General features: G+C 43.3%; 1 protein-coding gene across 1 annotated transcript in view; it reads right to left on the reverse strand.

Moving 5' to 3' along the window:
* LOC126298207 (nose resistant to fluoxetine protein 6-like) overlaps nucleotides 1–20,742 on the reverse strand; it is a 167,424-nt gene that overhangs the window by 36,914 nt on the left and 109,768 nt on the right. Inside the window, exons 10-11 of the mRNA XM_049989511.1 lie at nucleotides 20,459–20,538; nucleotides 8,108–8,203 (exon numbers count right to left, since the gene is read on the reverse strand). Of these exons, the coding sequence (XP_049845468.1) occupies nucleotides 8,108–8,203; nucleotides 20,459–20,538 (176 nt within the window). The remainder of the gene's footprint in view (nucleotides 1–8,107; nucleotides 8,204–20,458; nucleotides 20,539–20,742) is intronic.

Raw genomic sequence — 20,742 nt, forward strand, 5'->3', positions numbered from 1 at the left:
GGAACCTCTCACACCAGGAGAGTGTAACCCCTATGTTTGCGTGGTAGATTAATGGTGGTGTACGCGTATGTGGAGAACTTGCTTGCACAGCAATAACCGACATAGTGTAGCTGAGGTGGAATAAGAGGAACCAGCCCGCATTCGCCGAGGCAGATGGAAAACCGCCTAAAAACCATCCACAGACTGGCCGGCTCACCGGATCTTGCCACAAGTCTGCCGGGCGGATTCGTGCTGGGGACCAGGTGCTCCTTCCCAATCCCGAAAGCCGTGCGTTAGATCGCACGGTCAACAGGGCGGGCGAAGGTGCTTCTGATACCATTGACTGGTCCCTCTCTTCCCTGTTCCATTCGCAAGAGGTACGTGGGAACAATAACTGTCGGTAAGCCTCTGTATTAGCTCTAATTCCTCGAATTTTCTCATTGTGATCATTTCGCGAGACGTACATGGGAGGAAGTAACACGTTTTCCTACTCTTCGTGGAAAGTACTCTCTCGAAATTTCAATAGTAAACCTCTCTGTGATATACAACGACTCTGATAGCCTCTGCCAGTGGAGTTTGTTGAGCATCTCCGTAACTCTCTCGCGCCGACTAAATGATCCCGTGACGAAACGCGCTACTCTTCATTGGATATTCTCTCTGTCTCTCTCTTCTGTCAGTACTGTCTGGTAAGTTAGATTTGATCATGATCAGTCCTAGTCTATCAGACATATTGATACCCATCTTGCAAGATATACTGCGGATGAGTGGCAAGTGGCTCCACTCAGTGCAGCCCACTTTACAAGTGCCAACAATTCCTGCCAGTAACACAATATTTTGTGTAGAGCAGTTCGGTGTCAGTTAGACAGTTAGTGAGGAGCTCCTTGCGTTCCTGCAGCAGACGAGGCGAGTACAGCATTCGTTTGTGATTTATTTTTACGAGTTTCGAAGGAGTGCGAATTATTTTCAGTTATTTGTGTGGTTACTAGTGTAATTTTCAAATTGTTAAATTTCTTGTGTGTTTGAATGGTTACTAGGTGCAGTCTTTCGTAGTGTAAAGTACCAATGCTCGTATCGACCCTCGCATCGTACGAGCTTCTGTTGTTTGTTTTGTTTAGAACAATTCATTGTCGGTTAGACCGTCAGTGACGCAGCTCCTTGCGTTCCTGTAGCACTTCAGGAGAGTACACCTTTCGTTTTTGAGTTATTTTTATGAGCATCAAACAGAAGCGACTTATTTTCAACTATCTGTGTAGTTACTATATAGTTAAATTTTTAAATTTATTGTTTTTTGTGTGCTTATTAGACACAATCTTTCGTTTCAATATCAGTGTAGTGAAAATTACCGCCGCTTGTATGGATCCTCGTATCGTACAGGTTTTTGTTTATTTGTTGAACAGCTTCCGTTAAGTAGCGGCTTATTTTAAATTTCTTCTGTGCTCTTTAGATTTAACTCGTAAATTTCGTGTGTGTGTGTGAATTTATCAGGCACGGTTCTACGTTTCATTAACTGTCTAGAGTGTATTTAGTATGGATAGGAACTTGCAGATGCGAGCTGAGTTGGTGACGATTCACTCACAGCTCCTGGCGGTCACGCAGTTTGAAGTTTGAGGCGATCAAAGGGCCTCCCGGCTGGTCCCGGCGGAGGTTCGAGTCCTCCCTCGGGCATGGGTGTGTGTGTTTGTCCTTAGGATAATTTAGGTTAAATAGTGTGTAAGCTTAGGGACTGATGACCTTAGCAGTTAAGTCCCATAAGATTTCACACACATTTTTTGAAAAGACCTCCGTCTGACAAACAGGTTGGCGCTATTTGTGGCTGACAAAGATCTTGAGCCAGACGCAGTCACACGCCCTGTTCCAGAAGAACCCTCTCAGCCTGCAAGATCTGGGTATTCATAGAGATTCTGATTACTGGTAGAGGGGAGCTCCAATGTTAGGCACGTAATGGGGCCCTTACTAGGGATATGGCTGCCAAAGAGGAGAAGGAATCAAGTGTGCACTATGTGTGCATACAAGGAGGAGTCATTCCAGATGTGCGAGCTGATGCTTCCAGATGCCACGAAAGGGTGCAGCCTACTGCAGGGTGATGGCTCATGTCATTACTAACGATGTGTGCCGCTTTGTATCAGAAAAGCCTGTCTCCAGTTTCGGGCAGCTAGCTGAAGTGGTGAATACAGCCAGCTTTGCTTAGAAGATGAAGGCGGAATCACCATCTATAGTATCGTTGACAAGACTGACTGTAATCCTTTGGTCTACAGTCGAATGAAAGGTCTGAATCCGAGGCTCAGGCACTTCTGCGACAGTAAAGGCTGCAGATTCCGCGACTTACGCCATAGGATGGTGAGTTTTTGGGTTCCGCTTAATAGGTCAGATGTCCACTATACAAAGGAAGCGGTACATGGGAGCGGGGGCTGTGTGGAGGGAACTGGGCGTTTTTTTTTTTTTTTAGGTAAGAGAGGTTTCGGGGATATACAGGAAGGGCGTTAGTCTAAAAGGGTGCAGGGCAAACACAGGACGTGAGTAGACCTAGACCTTGGGCTTGCAGATGATGCTGTCATTTACCGTCAGATGACCAAAATTAACTGCAAAATGATTAAGATAAGGTATCTGTATGGCGCAAAAAATGGCAATTGACTCTAAGTAATGAAAAGCGTCAAGTCATCCACATGAGTGTGAAAATGAATCCACGGAATTTTGGTTACACGGTAAGTCACATAAATCTAAATGCTGTAAATTCAACTAAATACTTGGGGATTGCAATTGCGAATAACTTAAATTAGAACGATCACATGGGTAATGTTGTGGGGAAAGCGAACCAAAGAGTACGATTTACTGGCAGAACACTTCGAAAATACAACAGGTCTACTAAAGAGGCTGCCTTCACTACGCTTGTCCGTGCTATTCTAGAGTACTGGTGAGTGTTGTGGGATACGCATGATATAGGATTGACCGATGACATCGAAAAAGTTCAAAGAAGGGCAGCTCGTTCCGTATTAACACAAAATAGGGGGGCGACTCCCACAGATATTATACGCGATTTGGAGTGGTAATCAATAAAGCAATTAGTTGCAGCAGGATTTTCTCATGAAATTTCAATCACCAACTTTCTCCACCAAGTGCTAAAATATTTTGTTCCCGCCCACCGACACAGGAAGAAATGATCATAATGAAATTAGGGAAATCAAAGCTCGCACGGAAAGATGGACAATTGTTCGTTTTTCCTGTGCGCTGTTCATGAGTGTAGAGAAATAGCTTGGAGGTGGTTTGATGAACACTCTGCCAGTCACTTAATTGTGAACTGCAAAGTAATCATGTAGATGTAGAACAATGGTGAGAGAAGTTCAGTATCTTTCTGGTCATTCATTAACTCACCGCTAAGTGTCTACGACACGGTTACATGGCTTTACAGTCAATTACAGACACCAGTAAGCTACCACGTTTATCAATCCAATTTCTTTCCCACCAACACAACATAGGTCACCAACAACAACACGTAAATTAAGCAGTTCTCAGCCACTGTTTATAGGGACATATTTTACATAAAAGCTCACTTAAAAACTGAACATAGCTTCACTATATAAACACGAGCTCAGTAAAATTATTTTGTCTACTTACATAAGAGAACTAGGCAGGAAATGCTGGGGAGGTATAGATTGTCTGTAAACTGAAAAGTGAACAATACTCGTAGCGGTGGAAGGCGCCTTTCCCGAAAGAACGATACAACTGTCGTACAGGATAGCTAAGCATCAGTTTCTCATCTAGCGGCGTATGACAGTGTGCAGAGATCTACGTAGAATCTGTGCATATGCTTTTCTTGCATTAGCATTAGTAGGAACTCGTATCTGTATTCGATGAGTGTTAGCACACTTGGTGGAAAATAAACAACCCCCTGGAATGTCTGCGCACTGCGTTGACAGTGATTCAGAAGGCGTGTTGGAGAATGGACAGTATACGTTTCTGAAAGACCCTGTAGTTACATGCTGTGACAAGCAAGGTGTAAGTATGAAACCGGAATTTCCCTATACATGGTGCAAGCCGTCAGTGAAGGGTCCGTGAGACCGCGTCTGCAGTGACATCTGCTTCCTGCAACAGCTGACGAAGATTGTCAACACACAGCAACACAAGTTCCATACATCGGCATGTGTTTCAAGCACGTAAACATGTCGAGTTTTGTGCCTAAGAACTACGATTTGCGGTCAGCATTGGTTTACTGTTATCATTTGAAGAAAACTGCTGCAGAATCGCATCGAATACTTGTCGACGCTTTCGGCAAATATGCTCTTGGGAAAACAAAGTGTTCCGAATGGTTCAAAAAATTGAAAAGTGGTGATTTTGACGTGAGATACTTCGAGCGCGGGAAACCACCGAGAAAGTTAGGAGACAACGGATTGCAGGCCTTATTGGGTGAAGATAATAGTCAAACTCAACAGGAACTCGCGGAACTATTGAATGTAACACAGAAAGCCGTTTCTGTACGGTTGGAAGCAACGGGAAAGGTGCAGAAACTGGGAAAATGGGTTTCGCATGAACTGAAGAAAGACAGCAAGCAAATCGAAAAACCACTTGTGAAATGCTGCTCGCCGGATACAAAAGAAAGTCGTATCTTCGCCGAATAGTGACAGGTGATGAAAAACTGATATTTAATCTGAATATTCTAAGCGTCATAAATCATGCGTGAAACCAGGCACACCATCGACATTCACTGCATGACCAAATCTCTTTGGAAAGAAGACAATGCTCTGTGTTTGGTGGGATCATAAGGGTGACTTTTATTATGAGCACTGGTCGCTACCAACAGCAAATGATAGATTTATGTCGTACATTAAGTGAAAAACGACCGGAATACGGAAAAACGCAACACAAAGTCATATTGCTGCAGGATAGCGCCCCATCACACACAGCAAAAAGGGGTCAGGGAAGCGATCGAGGTGTTCAGTTGGGAAATGCTAGGAGATGCGGCGTATTCTCCAGACTTGGCTCCGTTCGATTATTATCTATTTGCATCACTGGGACACGCTCTCGCTGAACAACAATTCAATTCGTATGAAAATGTACGAAAATGTTCGCTTCAAAAGAAGAACTGTTTTTTCGGCTTGACATACATAGCCTGCCGGAGAGGTGGAAGAATGTATAAATAGCAATGTAGATTGTTTTGAATAAAATATTGTTTTTAAGTTTCAAAATACAGATGAGTGATTATTGCAACCAAATTTCGGTTTCTTACATCTACACTTGGTGCAGGATGCGGCGTTTAAATCTGAACAAATTTCAATTTGAATTTCCATCCATATCGCAGTTCCGTCGGAGGTCGCGATTAGTGTTCTTGAAAGCCATAGACAGCTAGTAAACAATCAGAACCTCAAAATGGCCGAGATGTTACGGACAAGTGCGGACTACAACTGAAGAGCCGCAGTTATCGGAAGTCTTCGTCCTGGGCGTTAGCCCACTAAAATACATTTTTGTTTCTCAGCCAAAAACAATGCTACGAATGCGAAATGTTACGTATGTACTATTTGAAGTCTCTTGAGTGAGCGCGCCAAGTTTCCGCCACTTCCGACAGATAGCGTAGCTGCAGGACAGTTTCAAAATGGCGTCTGTAGGTGAACTGCGTTACAAGCAACGCACCGTCATTGAATTTTTCACTCCAGAGAAAGAAACTGTGGCTGATACTCACAAACACTTGTGCAAAGTCTATGGAACATCTGCTATCGACAAAAGTATAGTTAGTTGCTGGGCACGGAGGGTGAGGTCATCATAAGGTGGTTTGTCTAAGCTCCACGGTTTGCAGCAGTCGGGGAGACCATCCACGGCTATCACACCTGACATGAAGTGAGCTGTTGTTATTCGCGAGGACGGACGCATTACGACCTTGCAGTTGCCGCTTCATCTGTCAGTCAGCAAAGGAAGTACACACAGTGAACACTGGCTCCGCCACCAGGACAAGGATTGGTACCTTCAGGACATACACACTCTTGTTTCGCGCTGGAGGAGGGCTATAGAACGGGATGGAGATTACGTGGAAGAACATGGTGCCTAGATAAAACACCATTCTTTCGTGTGTTATTCTCATTATGTTCAATGAAGAATTGTTGAAGAAAAAAATGCGGTTCACTACTTTATGGGCAACCCTCATAGTTCGATCCTTCAGGCAACCGAGATCAAATGTTTACGATATTGTGGGCAAGTACAAAGCTTCGGAGAAGTCTGGGGAAGGTTCTGCTAACTTGGCGACAAAACCTCATTCGAGGAAACGCATGTCACGAACTGGGGCAGTCATCGAAAAGGCTCAGGCGCTGATTTCGGAGAACTCGGGACAATCGCCGAGGAAACTGGCGTCAGTATTGGATGTCAGCAGCGGACAACGCGTCATATGGTAGAGGAAGACCTCATTCGAGCCAAAACTGGTTCTCGGATAACGTTGACATGTTCTGGTCAAAGGATTTCTGGCAGCCCGTATTTGAATCCCCTCGGCTACTGTGTTTGGAGTGTAGTCGAAAGAGTTATCAATAAGATGAGCCACCCTAATGTCGCATCTGTACGCACCGCTATCGAAGCAGGGTTCGTGAATATGGACAGCACTGTTATAAAGGGTATGCGCTATCGCTTCAGGACAAGATTGGAGGCGGCCATTGCGGCTGACGGAGGTTACATCGAGTAATGTTACTCTTGAAAGATACCACTACTTATATGTAAAAAGATTTTCATTCTCATTTGTACCTTGTTTTACTAAATTAGATTTTAAAAACGTTTCATTTGTCCGGATTAACGCGCCACACCCTTTAGCGGAGTAATGAAATTGAGGACTCGCTTGCTCGCTCTTCAGATCTACAGAGGAGGGAAGTTAATGACCGCAATATGGCGACCTGCCTTACCTCACGCGTCTATCCTCTCCGTGACCACCCACTCCCGTTCTCCCTTCAGCCTGTCACAGTCCAGAACACAGTTTATCCCTTAATACAGTTATACTGCACTTAGATGTGGTTCATAATTTAATATTTGTTCTTAATCCACTTCATTTAACAATAAACATCAATTTTATGGCATTGGCCCGCATCTCGTGGTCGTGCAGTAGCGTTCTCGCTTCCCACGCCCGGGTTCGATTCCCGGCGGGGTCAGGGATTTTCTCTGTCTTGTGATGGCTGGGTATTGTGTGATGTCCTTAGGTTACTTAGGTTTAAGTAGTTCTAAGTTCTAGGGGACTGATGACCATAGATGTTAAGTCCCATAGTGCTCAGAGCCATTTGAACCATTTATGTCATTGGTTCAAATGGCTCTGAGCACTATGCGACTTAACTTCTGAGGTCATCAGTCGCCTATAACTTAGAACTAATTAAACCTAACTAACCTAAGGACATCACACACATCCATGCCCGAGGCAGGATTCGAACCTGCGACAGTAATGGTCGCTAGGTTCCACACTGTAGCGCCTAGAACCGCACGGCCACTCCGGTCGGCTTTATGTCATTAAAACACTATTTTTAAAAATCTTATAATGGTCCTAGAGAAAAAATGAGTATTACCTTTTTGTAGGAAAGTTAATGTAGTTTAACACTGTACTGGAAAATAATTTCTCTAGAAGCAGCGGTTTCCGAGTTATTCAAGAAAAACTTTAAAAAAATCTTTAAATGCCCCCTCCCCACGGTCAAACTCCGTAGGTCGGGAGTTTTTAGTCCGTTCTTCATAACACTCCCGCTACACTGTGTAAATATTTGTGACTACACAAAATTTTCCCCTATAGACCTTTTTTGGTCTTCGTTGACTGGGCTACATCGACTGTGACGCGCTACAGCGAATTCTGATTGTAGTGCTTAATGAAAACTGAAACACAGTATAGCAAATTGTGATTGCAGTGCTTAATCAAAATCGAAATAAAGTATCTCGTGATCCATAGGTTGGATCACGATGCGGCTTGCACAAATCAATCTTATATAAGAGAGCACACATACATTTCATGTTTCACCCTTTCTTCTCACTTTAACCAATAATTGTTATTACAGAATACAAGAAGCCGTCGCTTCTCAAGTCATCACTCATGTTAGTCACATAAAAAGATTTGTGAAGTAAGTAAACATGAGCAACATCTATAATCTTTTTAACGTGTGGAAGACAGGCAAGTGGGCTCTGAAAATACCTGGCTTTGTACTCGTACTGCACCGAGATAAACGCAGTGGTCGACCAAGAACACAGCAGCAGGGCAGCCCAAGCTACGCACGCAGTTCTGAAGAACCTGAAACAAAAATTCTTAATTCAAGCACACTGCTTCACTACATTATTTCAAATTATATTCTTCTAATGCAAGTATTTGTAAACAAGGACAAGAGTTTCGAATTTCTGCTACATACAAAATTCAGCGCTTGGTCTATTCTATATTAATTTTCTTGGATTCAATAAATACATGTACACTATGTGGTCAAAAGTATCCGGACACCTGGCTGAAAATGACTTACAAGTTCGTGGCTGCCTCCATCGGTAATGCTGGAATTCAATATGGTGTTGGCCCACCATAAGCCTTGATGACAGCTTATACTCTCGCTGGCATACGTTCTATCAGGTGCTAGAAGGTTTCTTAGGGAATGGCAGTTCATTCTTCATAGAGTACTGCACTGAGGAGAGGTATCGATGTCGGTCGGTGAGGCCTGTCACGAAGTCGGCGTTCCAAAACATCCCAAAGAATGATCCTTTATTGTATGATTATATGATAGCGGAACAAACACTGGTAGCAGTTACTTCTGTAAAATATCTGGGAGTATACGTGCGGAACGATTTGAAGTGGAATGATCATATAAAATTAATTGTTGGTAAGGCGGGTACCAGGTTGAGATTCATTGGGAGAGTCTTTAGAAAATGTAGTCCATCAACAAAGGAGGTGGCTTACAAAACACTCGTTCGACCTATACTTGAGTATTGCTCATCAGTGTGGGGTCCGTACGAGATCGGGTTGACGGAGGAGATAGAGAAGATCCAAAGAAGAGCGGCGCGTTTCGTCACAGAGTTATTTGGTAACCGTGATAGCGTTACGGGGATGTTTAACAAACTCAAGTAGCAAACTCTGCAAGAAAGGCGCTCTGCATCGCGGTGTAGCTTGCTCGCCAGGTTTCGAGAGGGTGCGTTTCTGGATGAGGTATCAAATATATTGCTTCCACCTACTTATACCTCCCGAGGAGATCACGAATGTAAAATTAGAGAGATTCGAGCGCGCACGGAGGCTTTCAGACAGTCGTTCTTCCCGCGAACCATACGAGACTGGAACAGAAAAGGGAAGTAATGACAGTGGCACGTAAAGTGCCCTCCGCCACACACCGTTGGGTGGCTGCGGAGTATGAATGTAGATGTAGATGTGAAAGGCGTTCTATAGGATTCAGATCAGGACTCTGTTCAGGCCAGTCCATAACAGTGATGTTATTGACGTGTAACGACTCTGCCACAGGCCGTGCATTATGAACAGGTGCTCGATCGTGTTGAAAGATGCAGTTGCCATCCTCGAATTGGTCTTCAACAGTGAGAAGCAAGAAGGTGCTTAAAACATCAATGTTGGCCTGTGGTGTGATACTGCCACGCAAAACAACAAGGGGTGCAAGCACCTTCCATGAAAAACACGACCACACCATAACACCACCGCCTCCGAATTTTACTGTTGGCACTACACACCTTGGCAGATGACGTTCGCCGGGCATTCGCCATACCCACACCGTGCCATCTGATCGCCACATTGTGTACGGTGATTCGTCACTCCACACAACGTTTTTCCACTGTTTAGTCGTCCAATTTTTACGCTTCTTACACCAAGCGAGGCGTCGTTTGGCATTTGCCGGCGTGATATGTGGCTTATGAGGAGCCGCTCGACCATGAAAGTCAAGTTTTCTCACCTCCCGCCTTACTGTCATAGTACTTGCAGTGGATCCTGATGCACTCTGGAATTTCAGTGTGATGGTCTGGATATATGTCTGCCTATAACACATTACGACCTTGTTCAAATGTCAGCGCCCTCTGTCAGTCAACAGGCGAGGTCGGTCTGTACGCTTTTGTGCTGTACGCGTCGCTCTTCACGTTTCCACTTGACTATCAGATCGGAAACAGTGGACATAGTGAAGTTTAGGAGTGTGGAAATTTCGCGTACAGACGTATAACACAACTGACACCCAATCACCGGACCACGTTCGAAGTCCGTGAGTTCCGCCAAGCGCTCTTCTGCTCTCTCACGATGTCTAATGACTACTGAGGTCGCTGATATGGAGTACATGGCAGTAGGTGGCAGTACAATGCACCTAACATGAAAAACGTATGTTTTTGGGGGTGTCCGGCTACTTTTGATCACATAGTGTACAATGGAATAAATATTTGTAACATTTTTACGTTGTTGTTGTTGTTGTTGTGGTCTTCAGTCCTGAAAATGGTTTGATGCAGCTCTCCATGCTACTCTATCCTGTGCAAGCTTCTTCATCTCCCAGTACCTACTGCAACCTACATCCTTCTGGATCTGCTTAGTGTAGTCATCTCTTGGTCTCCCTCTACGATTTTTACCCTCCACGCTGCCCTCCAATACTAAATTGGTGATCCCTTGATGCCTCAGAACATGTCCTACCAACCGATCCCTTCTTCTGGTCAAGTTGTACCACAAACTTCTCTTCTCCCCAATCCGATTCAATACTTCCTCATTAGTTATGTGATCTACCCATCTAATCTTGAGCATTCTTCTGTAGCACCACATTTCGAAAGCTTCTATTCTCTTCTTGTCTAAACTATTTATCGTCCATGTTTCACTTCCATACATGGCTACACTCCATACAAATACTTTCAGAAATGACTTCCTGACACTTAAATCTATACTCGATGTTAACAAATTTCTCTTCTTCAGAAACGCTTTCCTTGCCATTGCCAGTCTACATTTTATATCCTCTCTACTTCGACCATCATCAGTTATTTTGCTCCCCAAATAGCAAAACTCCTTTACTACCTTAAGTGTCTCATTTCCTAATCTTATTTCCTCAGCATCACCCGACTTAATTCGACTACATTCCAGTATCCTCGTTTTGCTTTTGTTGATGTTCATCTCATATACTCCTCTCAAGACACTGTCCGTTCCATTCAACTGCTCTTCCAAGTCCTTTGTTGTCTCTGACAGAATTACGATGTCATCGGCGAACCTCAAACTTTTTATTTCTTCTCCATTGACTTAATACCTACTCCGAATTTTTCTTCTGTTTCCTACACTGCTTGCTCAATATACAAATTGAATAACATCGGGGATAGACTACAGCCCTGTCTCACTCCCTTCCCAACCACTGCTTCCCTTTCATGTCCCTCGACTCTTATAACTGCCATCTGGTTTCTGTACAAATTGTAAATAGCCTTTCGCTCCCTGTATTTTACCCCTGCCACCTTCAGAATTTGAAAGAGAGTATTCCAGTCAACAATGTCAAAAGCTTTCTCTAAGTCTACAAATGCTAGAAACGTAGGTTTGCCCTTCCTTAATCTAGCTTCTAAGATAAGTCGTAGGGTCAGTATTGCCTCACGTGTTCCAACATTTCTACGGAATCCAAACTGATCTTCCCCGAGGTCGGCTTCTACTAGTTTTTCCATTCGTCTGTAAAGAACTCGCGTTAGTATTTTGCAGCTTTGACTTATTAAACTGATAGTTCGGTAATTTTAACATCTGTCAACACCTGCTTTCTTTGGGATTGGAATTATTATATTCTTCTTGAAGTCTGAGGGTATTTCGCCTGTCTCATACATCTTGCTCACCAGATGGTAGAGTTTTGTCAGGACTGGCTCTCCCAAGGCCATCAGTAGTTCTAATGGAATGTTGTCTACTCCCGGGGCCTTGTTTCGACTCAGGTCTTTCAGTGCTCTGTCAAACTCTTCACGCAGAATCGTATCTCCCATTTCATCTTCATCTACATCCTCTTCCATTTCCATAATATTGTCCTCAAGTACATCGCCCTTGTATAGACCCTCTATATACTTCTTCCACATTTCTGCTTTCCCTTCTTTAGTTAGAACTGGGTTTCCATCTGAGCTCTTAATATTCATACAAGTGGTACTCTTTTCTCCAAAGGTCTCTTTAATTTTCCTGTAGGCAGTATCTATCTTACCCCTAGTGAGATAAGCCTCTACATCTTTACATTTGTCCTCTAGCCATCCATGCTTAGCCATTTTGCACTTCCTGTCGATCTCATTTTTGAGACGTTTGTATTCCTTTTTGCCTGCTTCATTTACTGCATTTTTATATTTTCTCCTTTCATCAATTAAATTCAATATTTCTTCTGTAACCCAAGGATTTCTAGCAGCCCTTGTCTTGTTACCTACTTTATCCTCTGCTGCCTTCACTACTTCATCCCTCAGAGCTACCCATTCTTCTTCTACTGTATTTCTCTCCCCTATTCCTGTCAATTGTCCCCTTATGCTCTCCCTGAAACTCTGTACAACCTCTGGCTCTTTCAGTTTATCCAGGTCCCATCTCCTTAATTTCCCACATTTTTGCAGTTTCTTCAGTTTTAATCTACAGGTCATAACCAATAGATTGTGGTCAGAGTCCACATCTGCCCCTGGAAATGTCTTACAATTTAAAACCTGATTCCTGAATCTCTGTCGTACCATTATATAATCTATCTGAAACCTGTCAGTATCTCCAGGCTTCTTCCATGTATACAGCCTTCTTTTATGATTCTTGAGCCAAGTGTTACCTATGATTAAGTTGTGCTCTGTGCAAAATTCTACCAGGCGGCTTCCTCTTTCATTTCTTTGCCCCAGTCCATATTCACCTACTACGTTTCCTTCTCTCCCTTTTCCTACTACCGCATTCCAGTCATCCATGACTATTAAATTTTCGTCACCCTTCACTATCTGAATAATTTCTTTTATTTGATCATACATTTCTTCAATTTCTTCGTCATCTGCAGAGCTAGTTGGCATATAAACTTGTACTACTGTAGTAGGTGTGGGCTTCGTATCTATCTTGGCCACAATAATGCGTTCACTATGTTGTTTGTAGTAGCTTACCCGCATTCCTATTTTCCTATTCATTATTAAACCTACTCCTGCATTACCCCTATTTGATTTTGTGTTTATAACCCTGTAGTCACCTGACCAGAAGTCTTGTTCCTCCTGCCACCGAACTACACCAATTCCCACTGTATCTAACTTTAACCTATCCATTTCCCTTTTTAAATTTTCTAACCTACCTGCCCGATTAAGGGATCTGACATTCCACGCTCCGACCCGTAGAACGCCAGTTTTCTTTCTCCTGATAATGACATCCTCTTGAGTAGTCCCCGCCCAGAGATCCGAATGGGGGACTATTTTACCTCCGGAATATTTTACCCAAGAGGATGCCATCATCATTTAATCATACAGTAAAGCTGCATGCCCTCGGTAAAAATTACGACTGTAGTTTCCCCTTGCTTTCAGCCGTTCGCAGTACCAGCACAGCAAGGCTGTTTTGGTTATTGTTACAAGGCCAGATCAGTCAATCATCCAGACTGTTGCCCCTGCAACTACTGAAAAGGCTGCTGCCCCTCTTCAGGAACCACACGTTTGTCTGGCCTCTCAACAGATACCCCTCCGTTGTGGTTGCACCTACGGTACGGCTATCTGTATCGCTGAGGCACGCAAGCCTCCCCACCAACGGCAAGGTCCATGGCTCATGGAGGGGGGGGGGGGGACATTTTTACGTACACGTTTTAATTTGCAAAAAATGTCGTCATTAGGATTTTGGTATTTATGTGGCACACCATTTAATTTATATTCTAGTTCATCATCATACGTCAGCTTAAACTGCGCGTTTTTTTTTTTAAATATGTAATCCCTATTTTCGAAGAGTTATTATTTCAATGGATTTATCAGTAGTTATCTCATCCTACTCAATCCGTGAAATTATTAACGGAACGAACTGTTGTACGTATTATTAACTATCTCACATTAAGTAAATGTTATGTAATATCTAACCTCAGTGCAGTAATGCGGTTTGTCTATGTAAGCCACGCAGAGTTTCTGCTCTTGACAATCCTCTGAATCATCATATGCACTCCAGTACGTATACTTTTAAATATTCATGGTAAGCTTTTTAAAGTGTAAGTGGAATAGATGTGCAAAGTTTCTGATTTTTTCCACATCATTGAGAACTATTTCTCTTAGGACATGCGGAAGAGACATCAGTATATCAGTTCTTTTGTACATCAAAGTAGTCCCATACTCAGGGAATGAGCGTAGGAGAGCAGATGCAGGAATGCTGCATCGCCTTTCAAGGCAAGGTCCTAGTCGAGGAGGTTTGTCAGTGTCTTCTTTCGACCTATTATGAAGTGTAAAATGTGTATCAGTGTCGTATGGGTGGCTGGTATGAGTGCTTGTACAAGGTAGTGTTGGGTATGTGTTGGCCGGCCGTTGTAACCGAGCGGTTGTAGGCGTTTCAGTCGGGAACCGCGCTGGTGCTACGGTCGCAGGTTCGAATCCTGCCTCGGGCATGGATGTGTGTGGTGTCCTTAGGTTAGTTAGGTTTAAGTAGTTCTAAGTTTAGGGGACTGATGACCTCAGAAGTTCAGTCCCATAGTACTCAGAGCCATTTGAACAATTTTTTTTTGTATGTGCTGTTATGGATGAAGGGAAGAGGAAGGGTGAAACCATGTGCCGGCACATAGCCTACTTCTCTCAAATAGCACCACCGGGGCCGCTGAGCTTAGCTTCTCCATTCGAAAGACGGATCACTAATAACAGTATTGCATGCCCTCACTTCATGGGAGACTGCAGAGTGGTTTGGAATTTAATCCAGGAAATTGGCACAGAGATTGGTGGTCAGGAACTTATTTCACCACCTCTCCTCCCTTTGCTGGAGAAATACTGATAGTGACAATTTCCGACCACCAGGATTCTAACCTGCTTATCTCCGCGTCGAGCGCCACCCACACGCGGGCGTGCCTCCACTACGGAGTATTTTATGTATTTTTATTTTTGTGACATGTTCCACATCCCATCCCCTATGGGTCTGGGGCCGCGCGGGATTAGCCGAGCGGTCTAGGGCGCTGTAGTCATGGACTGTGCAGCTGGTCCCGGCGGAGGTTCGAGTCCTCCCTCGGGCATGGGTGTGTATGTCTGTCCTTACGATAATATAGGTTAAGTAGTGTGTAAGCTTAGGGACTGATGACCTTAGCAGTTAAGTCCCATAAGATTTCACACACAATATGGGTCAGGGGATCTATCAGAATATCTAATTTAATCTTATTAAAAACATAAAATACTTTCTCAGTGTTCAAGATAAGAAACTTTAATACAGCACAAACTTTTCTTTCTTCCCTAATGTTTGTGAAAGTTGAAATACCCAGAAAGGATGGCCTAAGTTAATCTAAGTTCGGAGGATCTGTAGATTGGAACTCAGTGTAAGAGTTAAGACTGCGGAGGTATGGCATATTCGTAAATACAGCATCAGCCACCCTTTTATGACTGGAAATATCTGTGTTATACAAAGATCGCTCACTGGAAACGTAAAAAATCAAGTTTCAGTATGCCTCTTCGACATCAAAGTGCCAATATCAGCAAGTATCTGGCTTCAAAAGGAGCAGGATAAGTGGCCTCTGGGAAACACGTTTAGTGTATGTTGACTTTTGGTTCGTAATGGATATACCGCTACCACAGTGATGCAGAAGTGGAATCCATGACTTGAAGGATGACATACGGAGTGACGAGCAGGTGTCAGCCAGTTACGGTAACAACAGCAAGGGATAACCACACTCTTGCCTGCATTGCTGTAGCGGACTGTACAGCTTTGTGCATACTGATAACTTATTGCTGGAACAATGCCACGTGTGTGTACATGTCTGTATCGATGATTCACGTCGTATGTTGCAGCCTGAAACGGGAGTGCGTCCGCCCTTGCGTCGGCTCCGATTGTCTCGCTTTAACCAGTCTCACTGTGATGGCCACATATATATTAGATAGTGCTGCGGTCACTACATCCTGGTAGTCTAAATACTTAGCCGGCTTTTGTGGCCGAACGGTTCTAGGCGCTTCAGTCTGGAACCGCGCTGCTGCTACGGGAGCAGGTTCGAATTGTGCCTCGGGCACGGATGTGTGTGATGTCCTTAGGTTAGTTAGGTTTAAGTAGTTCTAAGTGTAGGGGAATGATTACCTTATATGTTAAGTCCCATAGTGCTTAGAGTCATTTGAACCATTTTCTAAATACTTGAATAGTATACCGGACAAACTCCGAGTGCAGTAGTTTGGAGCGACACTGTATACTGCTACTGTTACCAACCTTCCGCATTTCCGGGATTCTCCCGAATAAAGGTGATTATTTTTTAAAATATCTCGGCCCCAGGAATGCAGCTAAAATCTCCCAAATTTTTTTCATCGCGTATCCGTCGGCCGCGCCAAAAAAAAATAGCTACAGTTCACTCACTTTGTCTTGGTGGCTGGTCCCGAAGTTCCCTCAGGACATTTCGGAATCATTCGGAACACTGCACGTCACCGTCACATCACTCCCATTGCCGTCAACGTTCACCCTTCCGTATAAAATTTACACCGCTGTTTGGTACGAGAGGCGTACGCGAGTTTCTCGGTTGACAGTTCTGAATCGATAGTGGTCCTGCATTCTCCCTCGGCCTTGATCGTGTAATTAATTGCTGACCAGAGGTGGCTGGAGCTGAACGCATTTTGTATTCAAATGTTCAAATGTGTGTGAATTCTTAAGGGACCAAGCTGCTGAGAGTATCGGTCCCTAGACTTACACACTACTTAAACTAACTTACGCTAAGAACAACACACACACTCATGCCCGAGGGATGACTCGAACCTCCGCGCAGTCAGTGACATGGCGCCTCTAAACGCGTGGTCGCATTTTGTATTGTAAGCATTTACGTGTAAGTATTACTGCTGTTATATTCTTAGTAAACCATTATGTCGGGTTCCGAAAGCCCAACGCAGACACCGCCGAAAAAGGGAAAAGTCAAGAAGTATCATACAAGCTTTGACGAAACTTGTTTGAACAATCCTCTGTTTTGAGCTTGTATTAAAAAAAAATAAATAAATAAAAAAAAACCGAGATGATTTCATCGCTGAATGTAAAGTATGCAGGACCGATATTAAAGTGAAATACGAAGGGAATTGTGCATTCGGAATGTTAAAAAAAAGCGTAAGTTATGTCTCAAAAAGAAGATTGCAAAGCCATCAGTTTCTAGATTTTTTGGGAAAAAATATTCACAAGAAGAAGATTTATTTACTTCCTCCGAAGTTACATCTGTACATCAGGGAATTAAACATCACCACAGCTATTCAAGTCAAGACTGTAAATATAAGTTATTTCCTGATTCAGAAGTTGCAAAGAAATAGCAGCCACTGGTGCCGTTTACGCTCCTCGACACCTATAACTGCCGTCTGTAAAAGTTGTAGATAGCATTTTGGTCTCTGTGTTTTAGTCCTGCTACCTTCAGAATTTCAAAGACCTTATCACAGTCAAGATTGTCAAAAGCTTTCTCAAAGTCTACAAATGCTATAACCGTACGTTTGCCTTTCCTTAACCTATATTCTAAGATAAGGCCCTAGCGTCAGCATTGCCTCCTCTATTCTAACTTTCTCTGAACTCTAAACTAATCTACCCTTAGATAGGATACTGTACAGAATTCGTGTTAGTATTTTGCAACAATGACTTATTAAACTGATAGTTCGGTAATTTTCGCGACTGTCAAAAATAGTTTTTTTAAAATTGGAATTGGTACATTCTTCTTGAGTTCTGACGGTATATCGCCTGTCTCACACATCTTGCACACTAGATGGAAGAGTTTTGTCATTGTTGTCTCGCCAAAGACTATTGTATACTTCTGGCCCCTTGTTTCGACATATATCTTTCAAATCTCTGTCAACATTCTTATCGTAATATCATGTCTCCTATCTCATCTTCGTCTGCGACCACCTTCTTTTCTATAATATTGCCTTCAAGTTCATCTCGCATGTATAGACCCTCTACATATCCCTTCCACCTTTCAGCTTTTCCTTCTTTGTTTAGAACTAGTTTTCCATCTGACCTCTTTATACATACAACTGCTCCTCTTTTCTCCAAAGGCCTCTTCTGCTTCTCTTTTCTCCAAAGGCCTCTTTACTTTTTATATAGGCGGTATCTACCACTCCCCTAGTGAAAAATGGTTCTAAATCCTTACATTTGTCTTCTAGCCATTCCTGCTTAGCCATTTTGCACTTCTTGTCAGTGTCGTTTCCTAAACGTCTGTATTCCTTTTAGCCTGCTTCATTTGCTGCATTTTTGTATTTTCTCCTTTCATCAGTTAAATTCAGTATCTCTTGTGCAAACCAAGGATTTCTATTAGGCCTTGTCTTTTTATCTATATTGTCCTCTGCTGCTTTCACTATTTCATCTCTCAAGGCTACCCACTCGTCTTTTACTATATTCCTTTGACCTGTCCTAGTCAACCGTTGCTTAATCCTTCCTCTGAAACTCTCAACAACATTTTTCTTTTAACTTATCCAGGTCCCATCTCCATATTTTCCTACCTTTTACCAATTTTTTCAGTTTTGATCTACAGATCATAACCAATAAATTGTGGTCCGAGTCCACATCTTCCCCTAGAAATACCTTAAAATTTAAAATATGGTTCCTAAATCTCTGTCTTGCCATTAAATAATCAATATGAAACCTTCCGATGTCTCCACGTCTCTTCCACAATACTGCCCTCGTTTATGATTCTTAAACCAAGGGTTAGCGATGATTAAATTATGCTCTATGCAAAATTCTACCGGGCGGCTTCCCCTTTCATTTCATCCCTCTCTATTTTTCCTTCTCTACCGTTTCCTGTAATCGAATTCCAGTCCCCCATCACAATTAAATTTTCGTCTGCTGTAACTATCTGAATAATTTCTTTTATCTCGTCGTAAATTTCTTCAATCTCTTCATCATCTGCGGAGCTAGTCGGCATATAAACTTGTAAGGCTGTGGTAGGCGTGGGATTCGTGTCTATCGCGGCTACGGTAATGCGTTTACTTAGCTGTTGATAGCATATTACCCACATTCCTATTTTTTTTAAACCCACTCCTGCATTACCCTACAAACTTGTATTCACCTGTTCAGAAGTCCTGTTCCTCCTGGCACCGACTTCACTGATTCCCATTACATCTAACATCAGTCTATCCATTTTCCTTTTCAATTTTCTAATCTACTTGCCCGATTAAAGGATCTAACATTCAATGCTCCGATCCGTAGCGCGCTAGTTCTTTTTCTCCTGATGACGACATCCTCCTGAGTAGTACCTGCCAGGAGAGACCAATGGGGGACTGTTTTACCTCCGGAATATTTTATCCAAGAGGACGTCATCATCGTTTAACCGCCGGCCAGGATGGCCGAGCGGTTCTAGGTGCTGCAGTCTGGAACCGCGCGACCGCTACGGTCGCAGGTTCGAATCCTGCCTCGGGCATGGATGTGTGTGATGTCCTTAGGTTAGTTAGGTTTAAGTAGTTCTAAATTCTATGGGGATTGATGACCTCAGAAGTTAAGTCACATAGTGCTCAGAGCCATTTGAACCATCGTTTAACGTTACAGTAGAGCTGCGTGCCCTCGGGGAAAATTACGGCTGTTGTTTCCACTTACTTTCAGTTGTCCGCAGTAGCAGAACACCAGCGCCGTTTTGGTTGATGTTACAAGACCCGATCAGTCAATCATCCAGACTGTTGCCTCTGCAGTTACTGAAAACGCTGCTTCCCCTCTTCAGGAACCACAAGTTTGTCTGGCCTATCAACAGATACCTGTCCGTTGCGGTTGCACCTACGGTACGGCTATCTATATCGCTGAGGCACGCATGCCACCTCACCGACGGCAAGGTCTATGGTTCATGGGGGATTGATGCCATAGGCTACGGAAAACGTGTTAAATAATTAAGACAGTACGGCAACAATTATAACTTTTCATGTGAATTGAAGTTGGACGGGGAGAAAAGGGAAGGGATTACTGATGTCAGCTGCATCAGGATATTATGCGGAGTCAGCGGTGACGAGTGAAAATGTGTAACAGATCGGGATTCGAACCCGGGATCTCTTGCTGACTAGACAGATGCGTTAACCACTCCGCCATCCGGGACACGATGTTATTGCAACTGCACGGACTACCTTGGCACGCCGTATGACAACACACATTCCCACTGATCGCCATCTATCTCCAGTCCCTGTCCATTTCCTCCATGCTCGCTACTCTGAGATTTCCGTAGGAGGTCGGTCGTACTTGTGCATCCACACTGAAGAAGGTGGATCCATTGCCCATCTAGGTGAAACAGTTATACGATTAAGTGGTGTCTGTTCTTTGGGACAAGTCCTAAGGAGCAGACACCACACATTCGGACGCTTTTTACATGAGAGGGATGTTAGGGCCAATAGAACGACTGAACAAGAAGTTGTGACACACACACACACACACACACACACACACACACACACACACACACACACACTAATGCGGATGCGTTTATGCTTAAAACAGTACCTGTCTTTCTGAACTTACCTGGTAGATATGAGAAGTAATAAAATTCCAAGTACATAAAACTGTGTGTCATTTGCCATGTACCAGCTCCACAGCATACACTGAAATAATGAGAACAAAGCATTTGATAATCTGATTCTCAAATTAGGAGTGTGTTAACTAAATACTTTTAATTTGAAATGCCTCTATGGATAATTTAATTTTCTTTTGAACTGATAGGAAACATGGCATACCTACAGATTAACCAGGGTAAATTAATTTCATGTTAAGAGGTAGCTTTGTTATTAGGTGTTAGACGCAGCACA

This window comes from Schistocerca gregaria, chromosome X (genome assembly GCF_023897955.1).
Source record: "Schistocerca gregaria isolate iqSchGreg1 chromosome X, iqSchGreg1.2, whole genome shotgun sequence".
Lineage (NCBI taxonomy): Eukaryota > Metazoa > Arthropoda > Insecta > Orthoptera > Acrididae > Schistocerca > Schistocerca gregaria.